The sequence below is a fragment of the Haliaeetus albicilla genome, chromosome 12, assembly GCF_947461875.1.
Source record: "Haliaeetus albicilla chromosome 12, bHalAlb1.1, whole genome shotgun sequence".
NCBI classification, from domain to species: domain Eukaryota; kingdom Metazoa; phylum Chordata; class Aves; order Accipitriformes; family Accipitridae; genus Haliaeetus; species Haliaeetus albicilla.
The window spans coordinates 41,759,556-41,774,448 of record NC_091494.1 but is presented as its reverse complement, the minus strand read 5'-3'; the positions used below and the strand labels follow the sequence as shown (position 1 = coordinate 41,774,448).

The window sequence follows — 14,893 nt, the reverse complement described above, 5'->3', positions numbered from 1 at the left end:
CTCAGGCACGTGAATGTGTTTGGATGCTTCATGCACAGACCCATCCCCATCCCCATCACCTTGGTGTGCAGGATGCAGCCGGCCGGCTGGTGCTTCCCCATCCCGCCGGCCCGAGCCGTGCTGGAACGGAGGTTTGCCGGAGAGGGGAGGTGGGTGGCAGCCCCATCCCAAGCTGGCCTGGCCCTGGTGGGGATTTGTGTTGGGAAAGCTGGAGAATTTCTTGCTCTTCAGCTAAAGTTCATGTCCCGGCTGCCGCAGTCAGAGGGGAGAGCAGGTTTTACGACTTTGAACTTAGCTTGCACACCTTTGGGATAAATTAAGGGTAAAATTTCCTGAAATTGTAAATGTTTACTGCGTGCGGATCCAGAGCGGTGTATATTTAAGGCTGGCAGAGGGCCAGGCAAGCAGATGTGACACAGACCAGGCGGTACGCTGCTTAGGAGCCCAAGCCATTGGATGGGAAGAGGGAGGGAAGGGGTAGGAAGAGGTATGGAAGTGGCTACTGAGGAGCAGTGCCGTAACAGCCAAGTACCGGGGGAGCAGGCATTGCTTCCATTGGGATGTGCCTCCCACGCACAGCTCTCGCAGAGACCCTACAGGAACTTTTCTATTCCCGGGAGCAGGCTGGCGGAGCGGCTTGTGCACAGGCTATGTAACTGCTCAAACCCGTGCCACTTTCGTCTTGTGTTTTTGCGGTTCTTATTGGAGATGGGTGTCCCTGCGACCGTCCAGCCCATTCCTGCCTCCTGATCTCTGCAGCTCTTCCTCTGGTTGGTGCCCCAGATTCTTTCCTGCCGCTTTTCCTCTTCTCGTTGTTTCCTTTCAGACGTGCTGGCTGTCTTTGGTGCCGTTTGGAAAGCACCTTGCTCGTGGCACGGTTTGGGTGGAGGCTCTGCTGCCGACTTCCAAATGAAACCAAGGTGCCTATTTTTGTCGGATTTCATTGAGATGTAATTTCCACTCTGTTTTTATGTCTGAATAACTGGGAAATCGTGCAGTGGCTACCAGCCTGGTTGTTTCTTTGTTGGTGAGGAGGAGAACTGAGGGCTCTCAGGCTCAAGGCGTCGTGCGATGGGCAGCACATGCTGCATCCCCTGCCTGGGATGGGGCTCCATGCTGCATCCCCTGCCTGGGATAGGTTCCCATGTTGTTCCATGCATTTCTATGTCCCGTGGGTAATGGGGCTGGTGGCTGCACTCAGGAGGAGGAGGCACAGTAGGTTTGTATCCCCCCTTTTTTTTTTTTAATGGTTTTGAGTGTTTGAGATGAAAGATACTGCATTATCAAAGGGCAAATCTGCGGGAGTAACATCCTCCCACCTGCTTTTGCAGGTTTGGCCTTTGAAACGCCGAGCACGTAAAGCGACGGCCTCCCCGGGAGCCCTGTGCACCCCTGGATGGCTCAGCCTGCTGCCCAGGGTGGGAGCGCGGTCCAGCGGCCGTCGGGGCTGGCGAAGGCGACCGCTGCCGCCCTTCTCCCCCCCGGGGCAGCTCCCCGTCCGCCTCCTCGCGTGAGAGCCTCCCGTAATGCCAGGGCAGAGCGTGCCGGCAGCCGTGTTGAACAGGTAGGGCAGGTATGGGGAAACGCTCAGGGCCCTGCGCTCGCCGCAGAGCTCCTTCCCACCTGCGAGCCCTGATCAAACACCTCGACGGGCGGCCCGAGTGGGAGCCATGATGTAATCTTGGGAACCCAAAACAATCGGCCCTTTCATGGCAAGACGATAACAATCAAAACAGTATGTAAGGGCCTGCCATGCAAGAATACACATGCACATTATACACTGGAGGGAATTGAAAGCCGTAGTGAAAAGGGGCTTGTTAAGAATATGTAGCCTGCTTTCATAATCAGTTTGTAAAAGAATAGGCCCTTGAAAACAAGGGTTTAGGCTTATAGAAGGCTTTCTGTGCCTTGACCTTGCAAATATGCAGAGATGCCAACTTTTTTTTGAAAGTGAACTTGGAGTCTCCCAGCGTGGTGCCACAGCAGTTGGCAGGCGAGCTGGGGGTAGGAGGTCCAGCCCCGGTACGTTCCCGGGGGCCATGGAGTCTTTCCCTCTCGCCACGAGGAGCTGGTCCTTGGTGGAGCTCCACCAGGATGCCACGGTTTTACCTTTTCTTCCTTAAAACTGCAGCACTGGGCTCTGCTGCAGAAAAGGACCAGCCAACGCAAGGGCAGACCCATCCCAGCGTCGCTGGCTGCCTGCAGAGCTCGTGTGTAGATGGCATGTGTCCTAGTGACATTTCTATTCCCAGATCGAGAAGGTTACGGAGGATGTCACTGCCATCACCACCATTTTACAGATGGGGAAGCTGAGGCAGAGAGCTGGGAAAGGTAACATGTCCAATGCATGTTGGCTCCTTGATCCTGGATGCTTCCAAGGACACCTGAGTCCGTTGTGCCCAAACAGAAGAGACACCCAAGTGACATTCCCATTCCCATGTTGGCCAGTGTGCTGGTGGCAGAGCTGCTAACGGGGCACGCGCATCCCCAGGCAAAGTTCGGTGCGGTTTCCCTTGGGCTGCTCTTTCTTTAGACTAATGCATGTTTGTAGGTTGGGGATGAGCCGCAGGTTATCGTCCCTGTCTGCGAAATGTCTTCTAGCTGGGTTCGGGTGACCCGTCAGACCAGATGGGATCTGCTTCTAACACCCCTCTATCAGTTATTCCCCACCTTCCTTGCTTTAGAGACCCCAATGTCTCTAAGTGTTTCATCCTGATGATTGCCCCTCTTGGCTACGATGGCTCATCTCCCCGTTGTCATCTCCTCCGTGTCCCGTAGCTCGCCGTGGGCACCCGGAGTTTCGGCTCCCCTGGGCCAGGCTGCTCCAGTCTGTCTTTGTGCATCTGTTTTACAATGTATTTCTTTGCAGTCGGGGGAAGCCTTCCAAGAATCCCCACCTATTTCCGTAATAAGGACGTCTTTGTTTTCCCCGTACACAATGCAGCTTTGATTCGGTTACTTTCTCACCGACCGTGTTGCCGTCAGCTCGACACGGGAGCTATGGAGAAGGTGTGAGGTGTGCGCAGCTCGGCGGCAAAGCGGGGGAGGAATGTCCCTTGGGATGGTTTTATTTCACAGTTGGGGCATCGGAGGTAAATCTTTGCCTTAGCACCCGGACATCTCCCGAGACGCTGTGCTGGGCAAACAGAGGTGGCCCCTGAGCAGCGAGTGGAGGTACCCTTCGTGCAGTGAACCAAGGCAAAGCAAATAGGAAGGCTTACGTGTTCCTGGCCTCCGTGCTGTCATGGAGTTATCCTCATCCTGATAAGATTAGTGCCCCTGGGAAAGGCTCAAAAGGCCCCAAAGTCCAAGAAATGTTTAGGCAGAGCTGCGGTGGGAGGAAGCGTCGAAGGAACGAGTGGTCCTAGGGATGGGGGAGTCTGGTCCGGGTGAGCAAAAGACATTTGCGGGGACATGGAGGGACTGGAGGCCAGGAGATGACGTGGGGACCTTCTCAGCCTGATGCTGAGCCCAGAAGGTCCTTTCTGCCCGGCGGGTGTCCCAAGGCAGGAGCAAGAAACCCCACGCGCAGGGATGTCTGTGACCAGGCGCTGGGTCTCCGGTGGCCTTTGCCTCTTGCCCTGCCGCACGCCGAAGCTTTGCGTACCTGCGCCCGATGCCTGCCCCGACGGCAGCGTGATGCCAACACCCACGTTTCTTGGGGAAAAAAAACAGTTAAAATCTTGACCTGGGAGGAGGCACACCTTGCTGCCTCCCTGCCGAGGGCTGGGGGAACTGGATGGCTGTTGGCGTTGAGCACGCCGTCACCCATTTCACACCGGCGCACGTTGCTCGCCGCGGCGTTTGCGTGCCGTGGCACGGTGGCACGTTGCTCGCCGCAGCCTGTTGCTTGCTGTACTCGCCGAGACGGCTGCAGCCCCGTCCCCGGCACGTGCCAGACCCACTGGGCATCTGGTGCTGCCGTGGAGGTGGCCCAAGCTGTGGGGCCGGGGCCGGTTCTTGCTTTCAGGGAGCCCTGATGGGTTTTGCGAGGGTTGTGAGTGGGACAGAGAAGAGGAGAGCAGGGGCAAACCCACCTTCTCCTGCTGGTTCTTTCACTGGGTTAAAATCCCCTTCCTCCTGCCCCTCGGGGCTTGCTTTCCCCCCGGGGCTGGCGCGGGGCAAGGGGTCAGCGTGGAGTTCCCTCCTCCCGGCGGGACCGGGGGCGAGGGGGGGGTCTCACCACCCTTTCCGTACAGACCCCTCCATTCACACCTCCTTCTCCCACCCCATTAATTTGTTGTGGTCGGGGCCAGTAATAGCTGCTTTGTGCGAAGGCGAGGGAAGGAGGAAAAAAAAACCCAGCGCACAGACAGCGGCTCCAGTGTTTTCTAAAAGGGATGTTTTTCCCCCTCCGTTCTCTCTCTCTTTCCCTTGAATAATGTTTTTGATTGTAATAGCCTGTCCTGGTTAGGGAAACCCACAGCCTCTCCCCCTTCCCCTCCCCTCTTCTGTAAACCCTTGTAGAAGTTTAAACAACCCAGAGAGATTTTTCTCACCAGTCTTATTTTACTAATAGGAAACAAGTGTTTAAAGCAGCAAAGGGAGCTTTCAGCTGCTGGCAAAGGAATAACTGACCTTGCAGAGAGGCACTGGGGTCCTGCCTGGAGCCGTGGGCTGGGGCAGGTCGCAGCCCAGCATCTCGCTGCTGGAGCTTTGAGACTCCTGGGACGGTCGTGCTCTCGGTGTTCCCCCCAGGGATGGGCCATGGCCAGCTCCACCGGCACACACCGGTGAAGCCGTGATGGGAGAAATGCTCCAGCTGTGCGACAAGTTACCGTTCGCTCTCGTGGAGCCGCTCAGCCTAAGGAGCCCATGCCATAAAAAACGAGCCCTGTTTGGTTCGGTGCTTGCAACATTTTTGTTCCTTGAGTGAAGGAGAAAACTCCATATCCCAATTTTCTGGTTTTCACCAAAAAGGCCAAACTCCTGCCGAGCTGGAAGGGACCGTGGAGCAGAGGGGAAGGGTTGGTCCCAAGGCTGGAGCAAATCCCAACTGAGGATAGGTGACGGCGTTGTGGGGGGGTGCTGGTGCACGGAGCTGGGGTGCAGCTGCCTCCCGCATAGAAGATCCAACAAACCCTCCCACTGCAAATCCAGCTTTCGTGACCGCCAGCTGTTTGCAGAGCTGTTGCCATTTTGGATAAGCTCCGAATGACGTGGTGTTCCCACCATGGGGTCACTGCGCGGGAGAAGCTCCCGGCTTGGGGAGCGCAGCGGCGGGCGCTGGGTGCTCTGGAGGTGGATGCTGAAATAGGTATTGGGTCTAAGTATCGAAGGGGAGAGGGCAAGCGAGGAGAAACCTCACCTAATTCTCTGCCCTTGAGCATCCCTTCAAACCTCTCCTGTCCGCCCTTCAGTTGTCAGCTCCCAAGAGCTATGTTTTCTGCCACTGGGGACATGGGGCTTTACTTGGAGCAGTTCAAGTTCACCGTGTCTGCCTGCCTAACGCCCTTTATCAGGCTTTTTATCTCTTGTGCCTGGAGGAACGGTCCTCACAGCAGCCTGCCTCCTCCTGTACTGCTTTACCGATGGACAGACCAGCTCTGGAAGTCCAAGTGCCGCCTTTCCATAGGATGCAAGAGGGGGAAAAAAGAGAGAAAGCAAGCGAAATCCTGTGGCTAAAATATACTTCTCCTCTGACAAGCCCCACGGCTGTAAGGCTCACGCAGGGGTGGTTGTGGTTAAGGACGGTGCCGGTGAGAGCTGGGGCAGGTTATGGGAGAGGGTCTGGCCGCCCCCGGGGCTGTGTTGGGGCCCCTCTGTCAAAGCCCCCCTGGGATGGAGGAGCCACGACCCTCTGGGGGACCTGCGAGCCCGAGGCCACCCCAAACACCAGGATCCAGGGATGCTGCGGCTCCCAAGAAGCCTCGGGTTGGAAATGCCTCGTGGGGCCTCCCTGGACAGGTCTCTTCTCCTCCATCTGGTCTCTGTCGCTCCCAGGGCTGGTGCTGAAGCTGATTAAATGCTGCAGAGCTCTTTGAAGATGAGGTTTTCTGTGTTCACGTTAAATATTAACATGACTAGCCCCAGGGCTAGCTGTGCTTCCATTCAAAAGGCATATCTTTAATAATGTCTTTTTTTTTTCCGAGCTCGCCAACTCCAGGCTGTGCTTTCCACCTCATATATATATATATATATATATATATATATATATATATATATATATATAAAAAATACATATATATATTTGTGCTTTTTTTGTGTGGATAGGAACTTAGCAATCGGGATTGGGATTCAGAATTTCCCGGAGGGCCTGGCCGTCAGCCTGCCTTTGCGTGGTGCTGGATTTTCAACATGGAAAGCGTTCTGGTAAGCTGAGCTCCTCTTCGCCCGTGGAAATGAGAGCCCTCCGCCAGCAGCTCCTGACGAGCGGGTGCCTATAGATTTCTTCCCTGTATCCGTTTGCATTGCTCTGTCATTGAGCTGCCCTTGGGATGGGTTTGTTCCAGACCTGCCGGGTCGCCTCCTGGCATCACGGAGAGCTGCTGTTGGGAGTGCTGCTGGTTTCCAGCTTTGAGGAAGGGCGGTGAGCGCTGCCCTGCTCCCTCCGCAGCGCCCAAGCTCAGCTCCGAGCCCCCAGCTCCCAAGGGATGCATCGGTGATCCCGCTGGATCACCCCATCCTGCTTCAGCTGCCTGCTGAGTGCCTGTGGTGAGCTCCCAGATCCTGCCCTAAACATTTTGGGGGGGGGATTTTTTTTTAAAAGGGTTTTTTTTTTTCATTTTTATTTTGTTTCATTTTTTTCTCTCACTTCACTCTGGGCTGGATTTCAAACCCACTTTTTATTTTTTCTTTTCCCTGAGGTGAAAAAGCCAAGGGCATGAACCCTGCGAGCGCAGGGCTGCGTTCCTGCCCGTGCACGTGTGCTCGGCCGGGTGATGGATGGGAGGGCAGGGGGACGGCTTGGAAACGGCTCCCGCCAAAGCTTTGTTTTCTTTTCCTCCCACCCACCTCCAATTCAGTAAGCGCAGCCGGTGCTGGGACTTGCACCGGGATTGCTGCTGCCGGGAAGGGAGTTCCCATGGTCCGGAGAGTTAAAGCAGGCCTAGAGGGAAAGAAAATGAGAGCGAAGAACACAATTTCATCTTGGTTGAGGCTGTGGCCAGATGTCCTCTTTGCGATTGAGCTGTGCTGGTTGGAAATGTTTCCCCTCTGACCCATCCCTGCCTGTGAGCTGGATCCCCAAATCCCGCAGAGCTCTTGGGGGAAGGAACTGGATCGTGCCTTAATTCCTTTCCTGGAAAAATCAGCTAGGTTAGGTCAGATGACCTTCGTTGCCCGTTTAAAATGATACAGGTGGCTTGGCTTGGCGTGGCCAGCTGGCTGACCTTCTCCCGGACACGCTGACATTAGGGAAGACGGTGGGATGGGGAACTGCAGACCCTCAGCAGCCCCGCGGGAGGGCTGTGCCGTCCCTCACGCCGGGTCCCTGGTGGCTTTTAGTCTCGGTCTTTTGCAGGTATGGGCAGCTGAGCGGCATGGTGGAGCCCTTAGCCGGCGTTTTCGGTGCCTTCGCCGTGGTGGTGGCAGAGCCTCTCCTCCCCTACGCCTTGGGCTTTGCTGCCGGAGCCATGGTCTACGTGGTGATGGATGATATCATCCCCGAGGCACAGACCAGGTGAGACCCTGTTGGTGCCCGCCACTAAAGGCAGATAGACACGGAGGGAAGCGCAGAGGACTCTGGAAGAATCCTTTCCCTTGCCCGGATGAGCTATAAAGCAGCGCTTCCCTCATCCGAAAAGCTGGTCCCGGCTCCCAGGAGCTCACACCCTCCCCTTTTCTCCCTGCAGTGGCAACGGGAAGCTGGCTTCCTGGACCTCGATATTAGGATTTGTGGTGATGATGTCCCTGGACGTTGGGCTCGGGTAGGGCAACGCGCCGCTCCCCGGGAGAAGACTTCAGAGCCATTTGTGCGGTGGCGTTTGGAACCGGACACACGTTATCCTCTAGACTTTTTTTGTACATATATTTTTTTGGATCTGGTTTGGTGTTGATTTCCTATAATTTTATATCTCTTCCTCCCCTCCAACGTCATATCGATGGTTTTCAAAGCACAAATACAGGTGGTTCCTTGCAGGTCCTGGTTTCCTTTTGCCACCAGATTTTCTTTTCCTCTCGGGAGGGTTGTTGGACGACGCGTCGGCTGGGCTGCAGGTCACCCTGTCCTTTCCCTTCCGCGCTGGGCTGGTTTCTGAGTCAGGTCACTCTGGGTTTTGATCATCTTTGTTCTGTAGAAGATTAGAAATTCACTGTTGCGTGTTTAAGCTGGTCTGTGGTTAAGTACCAAGGCATTTGAATGGAGTAAACTCCTTACAGAGTCTGAATTTCCACACTTTTTTCGAAAGGCAGGTGGAAGGCATTATAGGGCTAAGATAACACATACAGCACTCTGTGGGATTGCAGGTCTCGTGTAACCTGCGGGTCCTTGGGAATGTTCTAGGGTATTTGTTTTGATAGATGCATATAGTCCAGGCAAATAAAAAATGAATCTTCTTGGGATCTCTGTAAGAGGGAAATGTCATTTTTTCCTAAATTTATCTCCTAAGTGGGCATTGATCCAATGCACTGTGTCCAATACCCTGAGATTTTCTCTGAAAAAAAAACAGGAAAGAAGAATTTTTGTGTTTTCTAGCATATACTCTTTGAAAAGGCAAGGTATGGTCGTCCATGTGGTTGTTGATGTGCTGCCTGACTGGAGTACAGCAGGACACGTTTCCACATGGGCCCGTGACTGTGTCTGGCCTTCCCGAGCAATTGCTGGTTTACGGCTGCTGGTTCCAGTGGTTCATAACTCCCCGAAGAGCCAAGGCAGGTTTTTCCCGGCGGTGGCCCTGGTCACACTTCATCCCTCAGAAGACCTCGGAGCTGAGTTAGGACCTGAGCGTGCCGGGAGCCCTCATCTTCCTGAGCAGCACCAGGATGAAATAATTCATCAGAGTGAATTAATTATCCTACCTGAAGAGCCAGAAACATGCACCATATATACTTGCCTCTTCACCCTCTGCTTTTCAAGCACCTCTTGTTTAAGAGCCGTTCCGGAGCAGGCAGGATTAGTCCCTTCCAGGCTGAGGAGCGAGCCCTGCCCGTCCCTCCCTCTGCTTGGTGCACGCTCCAGCGAGGAGCAAAACGCCGAAGTTGGAAGGATGCTGTAAACCATGCCTCCCTCTTCGCTAAGGATGCTTCTGTCTTCAGTAAAAAGAGATTGATTAGACCTTTCCACAGGAATAACTGGATCGCCTGGCTGCTGCCTGCATCTCAGTCCCTCTGCAGCCGCAGGGCTCTTGGGGGTGCAGGGCTGCGAGTGTGGGGGGGTCCTGGACCACTGCTCGGTCCTGCCGGAGAAGCTGCAGGAAGGGCAGCCAAAGGGAACAGGCTTGGATAAACTAAGCTAGAGCCATGCGTTTTTGTTTGGTTCATTTTTATTTTTTTGGGTTGGATTTCATTTGTACTTCATTTGTGTGTCACTATAGATGATACAAAACTACTGTTCGCCAATGGATTTGACCTTTTAACTGTGATTGGTTTCAATAAATGGGAAGTTCAGAGTTTGCACTGATCTATTTTCATGCCTTAAAGCCATACCTTTGCTTCTCCTCCCTCCATTCTGCTATGTTTCTTTTCTCCAGCTTAATTGTTCCTGGCTTGTGAAAGGTCCTGCCTCTCAACCAGGAAGGCAGCCTCTTTGGGGAAGAAAAAAAAAGGGAAAAAAAAGCCGAAGAAAGGCAGCTTCGCAGTGCCTCATCCAGGCAAGCGTGAGTGTGTTTTAGTGTTCACTGCGTTGCTGCAGCTGGCCAGCTCACCCCCAGCTCCAACGCCTGACACTGGTTTCATGCCTTATGACTCAGAAAAAAACAACGGCAAGAAATCCCTGGGGTAAAAAAGCAGCTTTGCCTGCACCGACCTGGGGGTACAGCTACTGCGGGGGTGTACACACTTGCACACACGTGTAAGGGCCGTCCCTGGTTTGGCTCAGCCCCGGCAGGGGTGATGCTTGTTTGGGGCAGCCCGGAGGGCTGCAGTCCCGGGGTACGGGGATGGGAAGGGGGACACGACCTTCCCCGGGACCCCGAGATGAGCCGGGTCTCTCCAGGCACAGGGGAAATTTGGGGTTATGACTCTCAGTGGGGAAAATAAGGGATGTCAGGACCCTCTTTTTCAAACCAGGTGAGAGCTGTCCCTGCCCCGGGGAGGGAGAGGGAAGCGAGCAGCCCACGGCTGGGAACAAGAGCCCTTTGCCCCTGTGGCTGGTGTCTCCGTCCCAGTTCCACCAGTGGAAAGGCTGGGCAATCTCCCACCACTCTTCACCTCGTTTCTAGATGCACTAAAAGTGTCAGCCCTCTGTTTTCTGCCGAAAGCCTTTCAGCCCTCTGTTTTCCACTGAAAGCCTTTGTGTGAAATTTAAAAACTTCAGGGGTGTCCACAGGTCGGGATTTCTCGCAGGCTGCTGGTGATATTTTCTTATTCGATTTCTGGCTTGTGGTGTAAGTTGGTAAAAAAAACCCACATTATACATTTAAAGGCAGTCTTGTAATCAGATTGCTGTGAGCTAATATCACGTAAAGCATTTAATCCCGCTTAGATGTAGCCAGCTGAGATAATTATGTACATTGGACCTGTAGGAAGCGAGTGGGAAGGGTGATGCAGAAAGCGCATGCGAAAATCCTTCTTTTCTGTTTGTACCCTGGAGGTGAATGAAATTATATATCTATTCCTTGGTATGATTGAAAAGCTGGCCGGGGGCCAGGCCTGAAATTACCCGTGGAAACAACAGCTGTCAATGAAAAGGTGGAGTTCAGAGCAAAGGCAACATAAACACACAGCCGAGCCCCGCAAAATGGAGACGGGCTCTGCTCATCGGCCGGGAGGAGCTGGTTCTCATGCAGAGACTGAGCTGGAGGGAAAAGAGAGAAAGGTTATCCCGTGGTTGGAACTGGATTTTGGGAGACTGGGGTGTGCTTGGCCCCAAATCCTTGCCTGGATGTGCGTGCTGGGATGCAGCTGGGGCTTTGTCCTCCTGGGGGGGGCTCTGGCAGTGCTGTGGTCCCTCCACATCACAGGCAGCGGCCGCTGAGCCCCCTTGGAAAAGCTGTCCTGTGGTTCTGCTGCTCTGAAATGGGGAGAAACCCCTGGACTGCAGCACACGGGGCTGTACGCCCGTGGTGAGCACAGAGCGGGGGGGGGTCTGTCTTTCCATCCTTTTGATGGGCGGTGGTCAGCCTTTGGAGGGGCACAGCGGTGCCTGGACCGGTTTGAAATATCCTTTGAGCCCCGTACAAGTGTAGTATTAAATTGTAGCATCAATGCTGGTGATTTCTCCCCCCCTACTAATTTTTCAGTAAAGCCTCACATATACAAAAACTTTAGATTCTTGGGTTTTTTCTTAAAATGTAATAACTTTTTGCATTGGCTGGAGGAAAACTTAAACTGTGACTCCTCTCCATCCAAAAGCCTCAAGCCCCAAAGGTAAAGATCTTTTCCTAAACAGTGCACATATGTGCTTTTGTGATGGGGTTTGTGGCCTGCTTGCTGATGCTTTTGTGGATGTTTTGGGGTTTTGCAAGCCCTGCTAATGAAGGCGGGCGACCCGAGCATTTAGCTGAGACTGGGAAAATCCCCCAATTCTTCAAGCCCCGGAGGTGGCTGCGTTTGGCAGCGGGCGAAGCTTGGCGGTGGATTGGCGCTGCGTGTGCAAGCACGTGTGCCCCGGGTGCGAAGCTGGTGCTTGAAGAGCTTTGCCAAGCAAAATTGTCGCAAAAAAGCCCGGCGATGCAGCGCTGGGTGTATTTTGCTGCTTTTCTTGTGTTTTTTTTTTTTCTTTCAGAGGCTGAACCACCGAGATGCTGTCCTGCGGGACGGCCATGGGCACGGTACCCAGTCGGGCAGTTAATGGCTGGCAAGAAGACGATGGAGGAATCCACGGGGAAACTCCTCCGCAGACAGGAGAGCTGCCCGGGACGAGTGTCGGGTTGTGCTTATGACTAAGCGGTGGATGGAGAGGCTGCTGATAGCTCGGGCGCATGACACTGTACGCGTGTTTGCCGGGGGATTAGAGCTTTGAAGAGGGGATTATTTGGGGCTATGAGTGTGTAATGCAACGCGTTGGGTTTCTCCCTTCAGGGACGCGGCCAATCCATTCTGCCCGGAGCTGCGGGGCAAGGAGAAAGCACTGTCCCCTTTGCTTCTGGGCGAATCCCACCGTGCTCCCTGCCTCCGTGCAATGCCAGGCAGCTCCCGGTGGGCACCGGGCGGCAAGTGGCAGGCATGGAATTTGGCACGGCGGCACGACGCCTGCTCGCCTGCTGCTCTTCCCTCACCGGCAGCTCCTTCTGCCTGCCCAGCTCTCGGTTCGCTGCCGGCCGGGGAGAACGCGGCGACGGGCCGTGGTTACCGTTGTGCAACCGGGGCAGGGAAAGCGCACCTTTCCCCGTGCCGGCGTGACACGGCTCACATCGCCCCGCGCACGGTGCCGTGAGTCAGGGAGCAGGAATGGGCGCGTGGGCTCCGCGCGCGGGTGCCGGGCGTTCGCCGGCCCGCGCCGGGATGCCGGGGAAGGCGAAGGCGGCTGCGGTTTGCAGGGCTGGGCGGGGACAGAAAAACCCCAAGCGAGGGCTTTGCACGCAACCGAACAATAATCCCATTATTAGGACCCACGCCGTTCAAACAAAACACGGCACAAAACATTACTCGGGCTTGCAAGATGCGCGCCCAGGGTAGATCGTAGCACCTGAGTCATTGCTTATAAAGGAACGGCTTTCACCTCCCTCCCCTCCCCTTAGGAAAGAAACAATTCAAATCTGAAGACAAAATGACTTCTATTCTTTGTACGCGGACTTTGTTGTACTTGGCAACGAGGCTGCAATTAAAATTGAGACGCTCGCTCTCGTGCGCACACACGCAGGCTCCGAGCTCGAGAACAAATGTGTGGCTCCTCTTCCTCCTCGGAGCTTGCTCGGGTGCCCCAAGCCCATCGCGCTGGCCCCGGCCGTGCCACATTGCCTGGCTTCATCCCCAACGTGGATCCCCCAACCTCAGGAACGAGCCTGGTTCTGCGGGACTGGAGGGAAGAAGAGAAATTATGGCTCTGGGCACCCTATCCTAGGGCAGATATGACAGGGTTGTTGAGTTGCTAGGGGGGATTTAGTGCCAGTCTCTCTTTTTAGGTATATATTGGCACTCTCTAAGTACATGGGTTGAGTCTTGCATGGCCAACCAGCCCTCAAAAAGCTATGTGCTCGTGTCCGTGCTGGGTTGGTGGGAGTGTAGCTCATGGATGATCTGCTGGTTGCCTTTCTCCTGGTTGCTTTACTTAAATAAACTTCATTTCAGCTGACCGATAAAAGGGTGGTGACTGCAGAAAGGTTCCTCTCTGCCGTCTCAGAGGGACGTTCTACACGTGGTTTCTTACGAGTTGTGTGAGGTGGGAAAGGTCAACACGAGGGTGAAATGCCATCGGTCCAGGAATGGCTCCGCTCCAAATTCTTTGATCTGGAGGGTTGTTCCTCATGGGAAAAGGGGGAAAATTACACACTGTGGGATCTGCACATTGCACAGCTCCGATCTTAGTGCCTCTTGTCTTGTTTTAAGGCTTTTACAGTGGGGAGGGCAGTTGTTAGTACAAGAACAGGGAGAAAATATTCTTAGTATGTCCTTGGTTGAGATCTCTGGGATATGTTTCTGTGCCTTATAATCCTACGAGGGGGTTCTTGAGAGCAGGAAACCGAGCCTGAAGGTTTATTTTAATATAATCTTACAAAATGCTGATGATAACTAAAAAGCTTTTGTGTCCAGAGCTGGTTTGCACGGGGAATTGTTTAAATCTCTCTCTCGCTGTTGCCTTGCTGTGTTCTTACAGGACCAACAAAAGCATTACAGACCCGACACACGCTCGCTCCCCATCTCGTCTCGTACAATCCTTCTGCTGTGCCTGAAGCAGAAAACAAAACCGTCGCTCCAAAACCCATATGAAAACAGGAGGGAAGAGAATGGCCTGGATCTGCTTTCCTTTTACTGCAAAATAATTTCCCTGCCATAAAATTACCAGCAAGAGCCAAGGGAAGATTAGGTCATAGGGAAAAACGCTGGTTGGGAAACAATGGAGGGAGGTGCTGGTAACGGCTGGGGTGCGGGACTCCCCACCGCCCTGGGCTTCCCCCAGGGACCCCCACCTCTGCCAGGACCCCCACCTCCGCCACCCCAAGCCCCAGCTCTTCTCCCCCAGCCCCACACAGGACAGGCGTCAGCACTCCCACCCCTTTTTATTTCCCTTTCTTTCCCAAGGTTAAAACGACAGCAAAGGCTGGAGCATCCCAGTTTCTCCCAACCTGGGCTGGCAGCAGCGGCAGGCGTGAGGTTGCACTTAGAGCACGAAGCAGCATCTCACAACGTGCTTTGTTTTTGCCTTTCCTTTCCAGACGGTAATTTGTCCCAGAGCTGATCTGCCTCCAGCCCTACCGAGCGGTTTGGCTCTGCCGGTGGATGGACAAACCCTCCGGAGGGGTTTGTGGGTCTTTTCCCCTGAATCCAGAGTTGCTGGTGTGTCCGTGGAGGTCAGAGAGCCCCAGCAATTGGGGGGGGTGAGGTCTTAAAACTTGTCTTGGTGCAGGTTTCACAAAAGCCCTCCAGTGCCCTCCAGTTCTGGGTGGTGGCTGCCTGCACCACGGAGAAAAACCTTTTGGAGACCAGGGAAACAAATCCAGACAACAAAGGGGCCCCGGGGCCTCCCAAGTCATTAAACAAATTAAGTTGTTTAGAACAAGGAGGCCCAGGTGACTGGGTGTGAAAGCCCCCGAGGCCTCGGTAATTGCTGTGTAAAGGCAGCACTGGTGGGTGGAAAGGAGACAAAGAGATTTTGGGGGATTTTTCCTCCTGCCCCGTTCCCCGGGCGCAGCCG

General features: G+C 54.3%; 1 protein-coding gene across 2 annotated transcripts in view; it reads left to right on the top strand.

Moving 5' to 3' along the window:
- The window catches only part of SLC39A11 (solute carrier family 39 member 11), a 96,941-nt gene extending 87,386 nt beyond the window's left edge, over nucleotides 1-9,555 (top strand). For both annotated transcript variants that reach the window (XM_069799371.1, XM_069799372.1), the window contains exons 8-10: nucleotides 6,214-6,312; nucleotides 7,463-7,621; nucleotides 7,794-9,555. In XM_069799371.1, the coding sequence (XP_069655472.1) occupies nucleotides 6,214-6,312; nucleotides 7,463-7,621; nucleotides 7,794-7,872 (337 nt within the window). In that variant the 3' untranslated portion in view covers nucleotides 7,873-9,555. The remainder of the gene's footprint in view (nucleotides 1-6,213; nucleotides 6,313-7,462; nucleotides 7,622-7,793) is intronic.
- The last annotated feature ends 5,338 nt before the right edge of the window (nucleotides 9,556-14,893 follow it).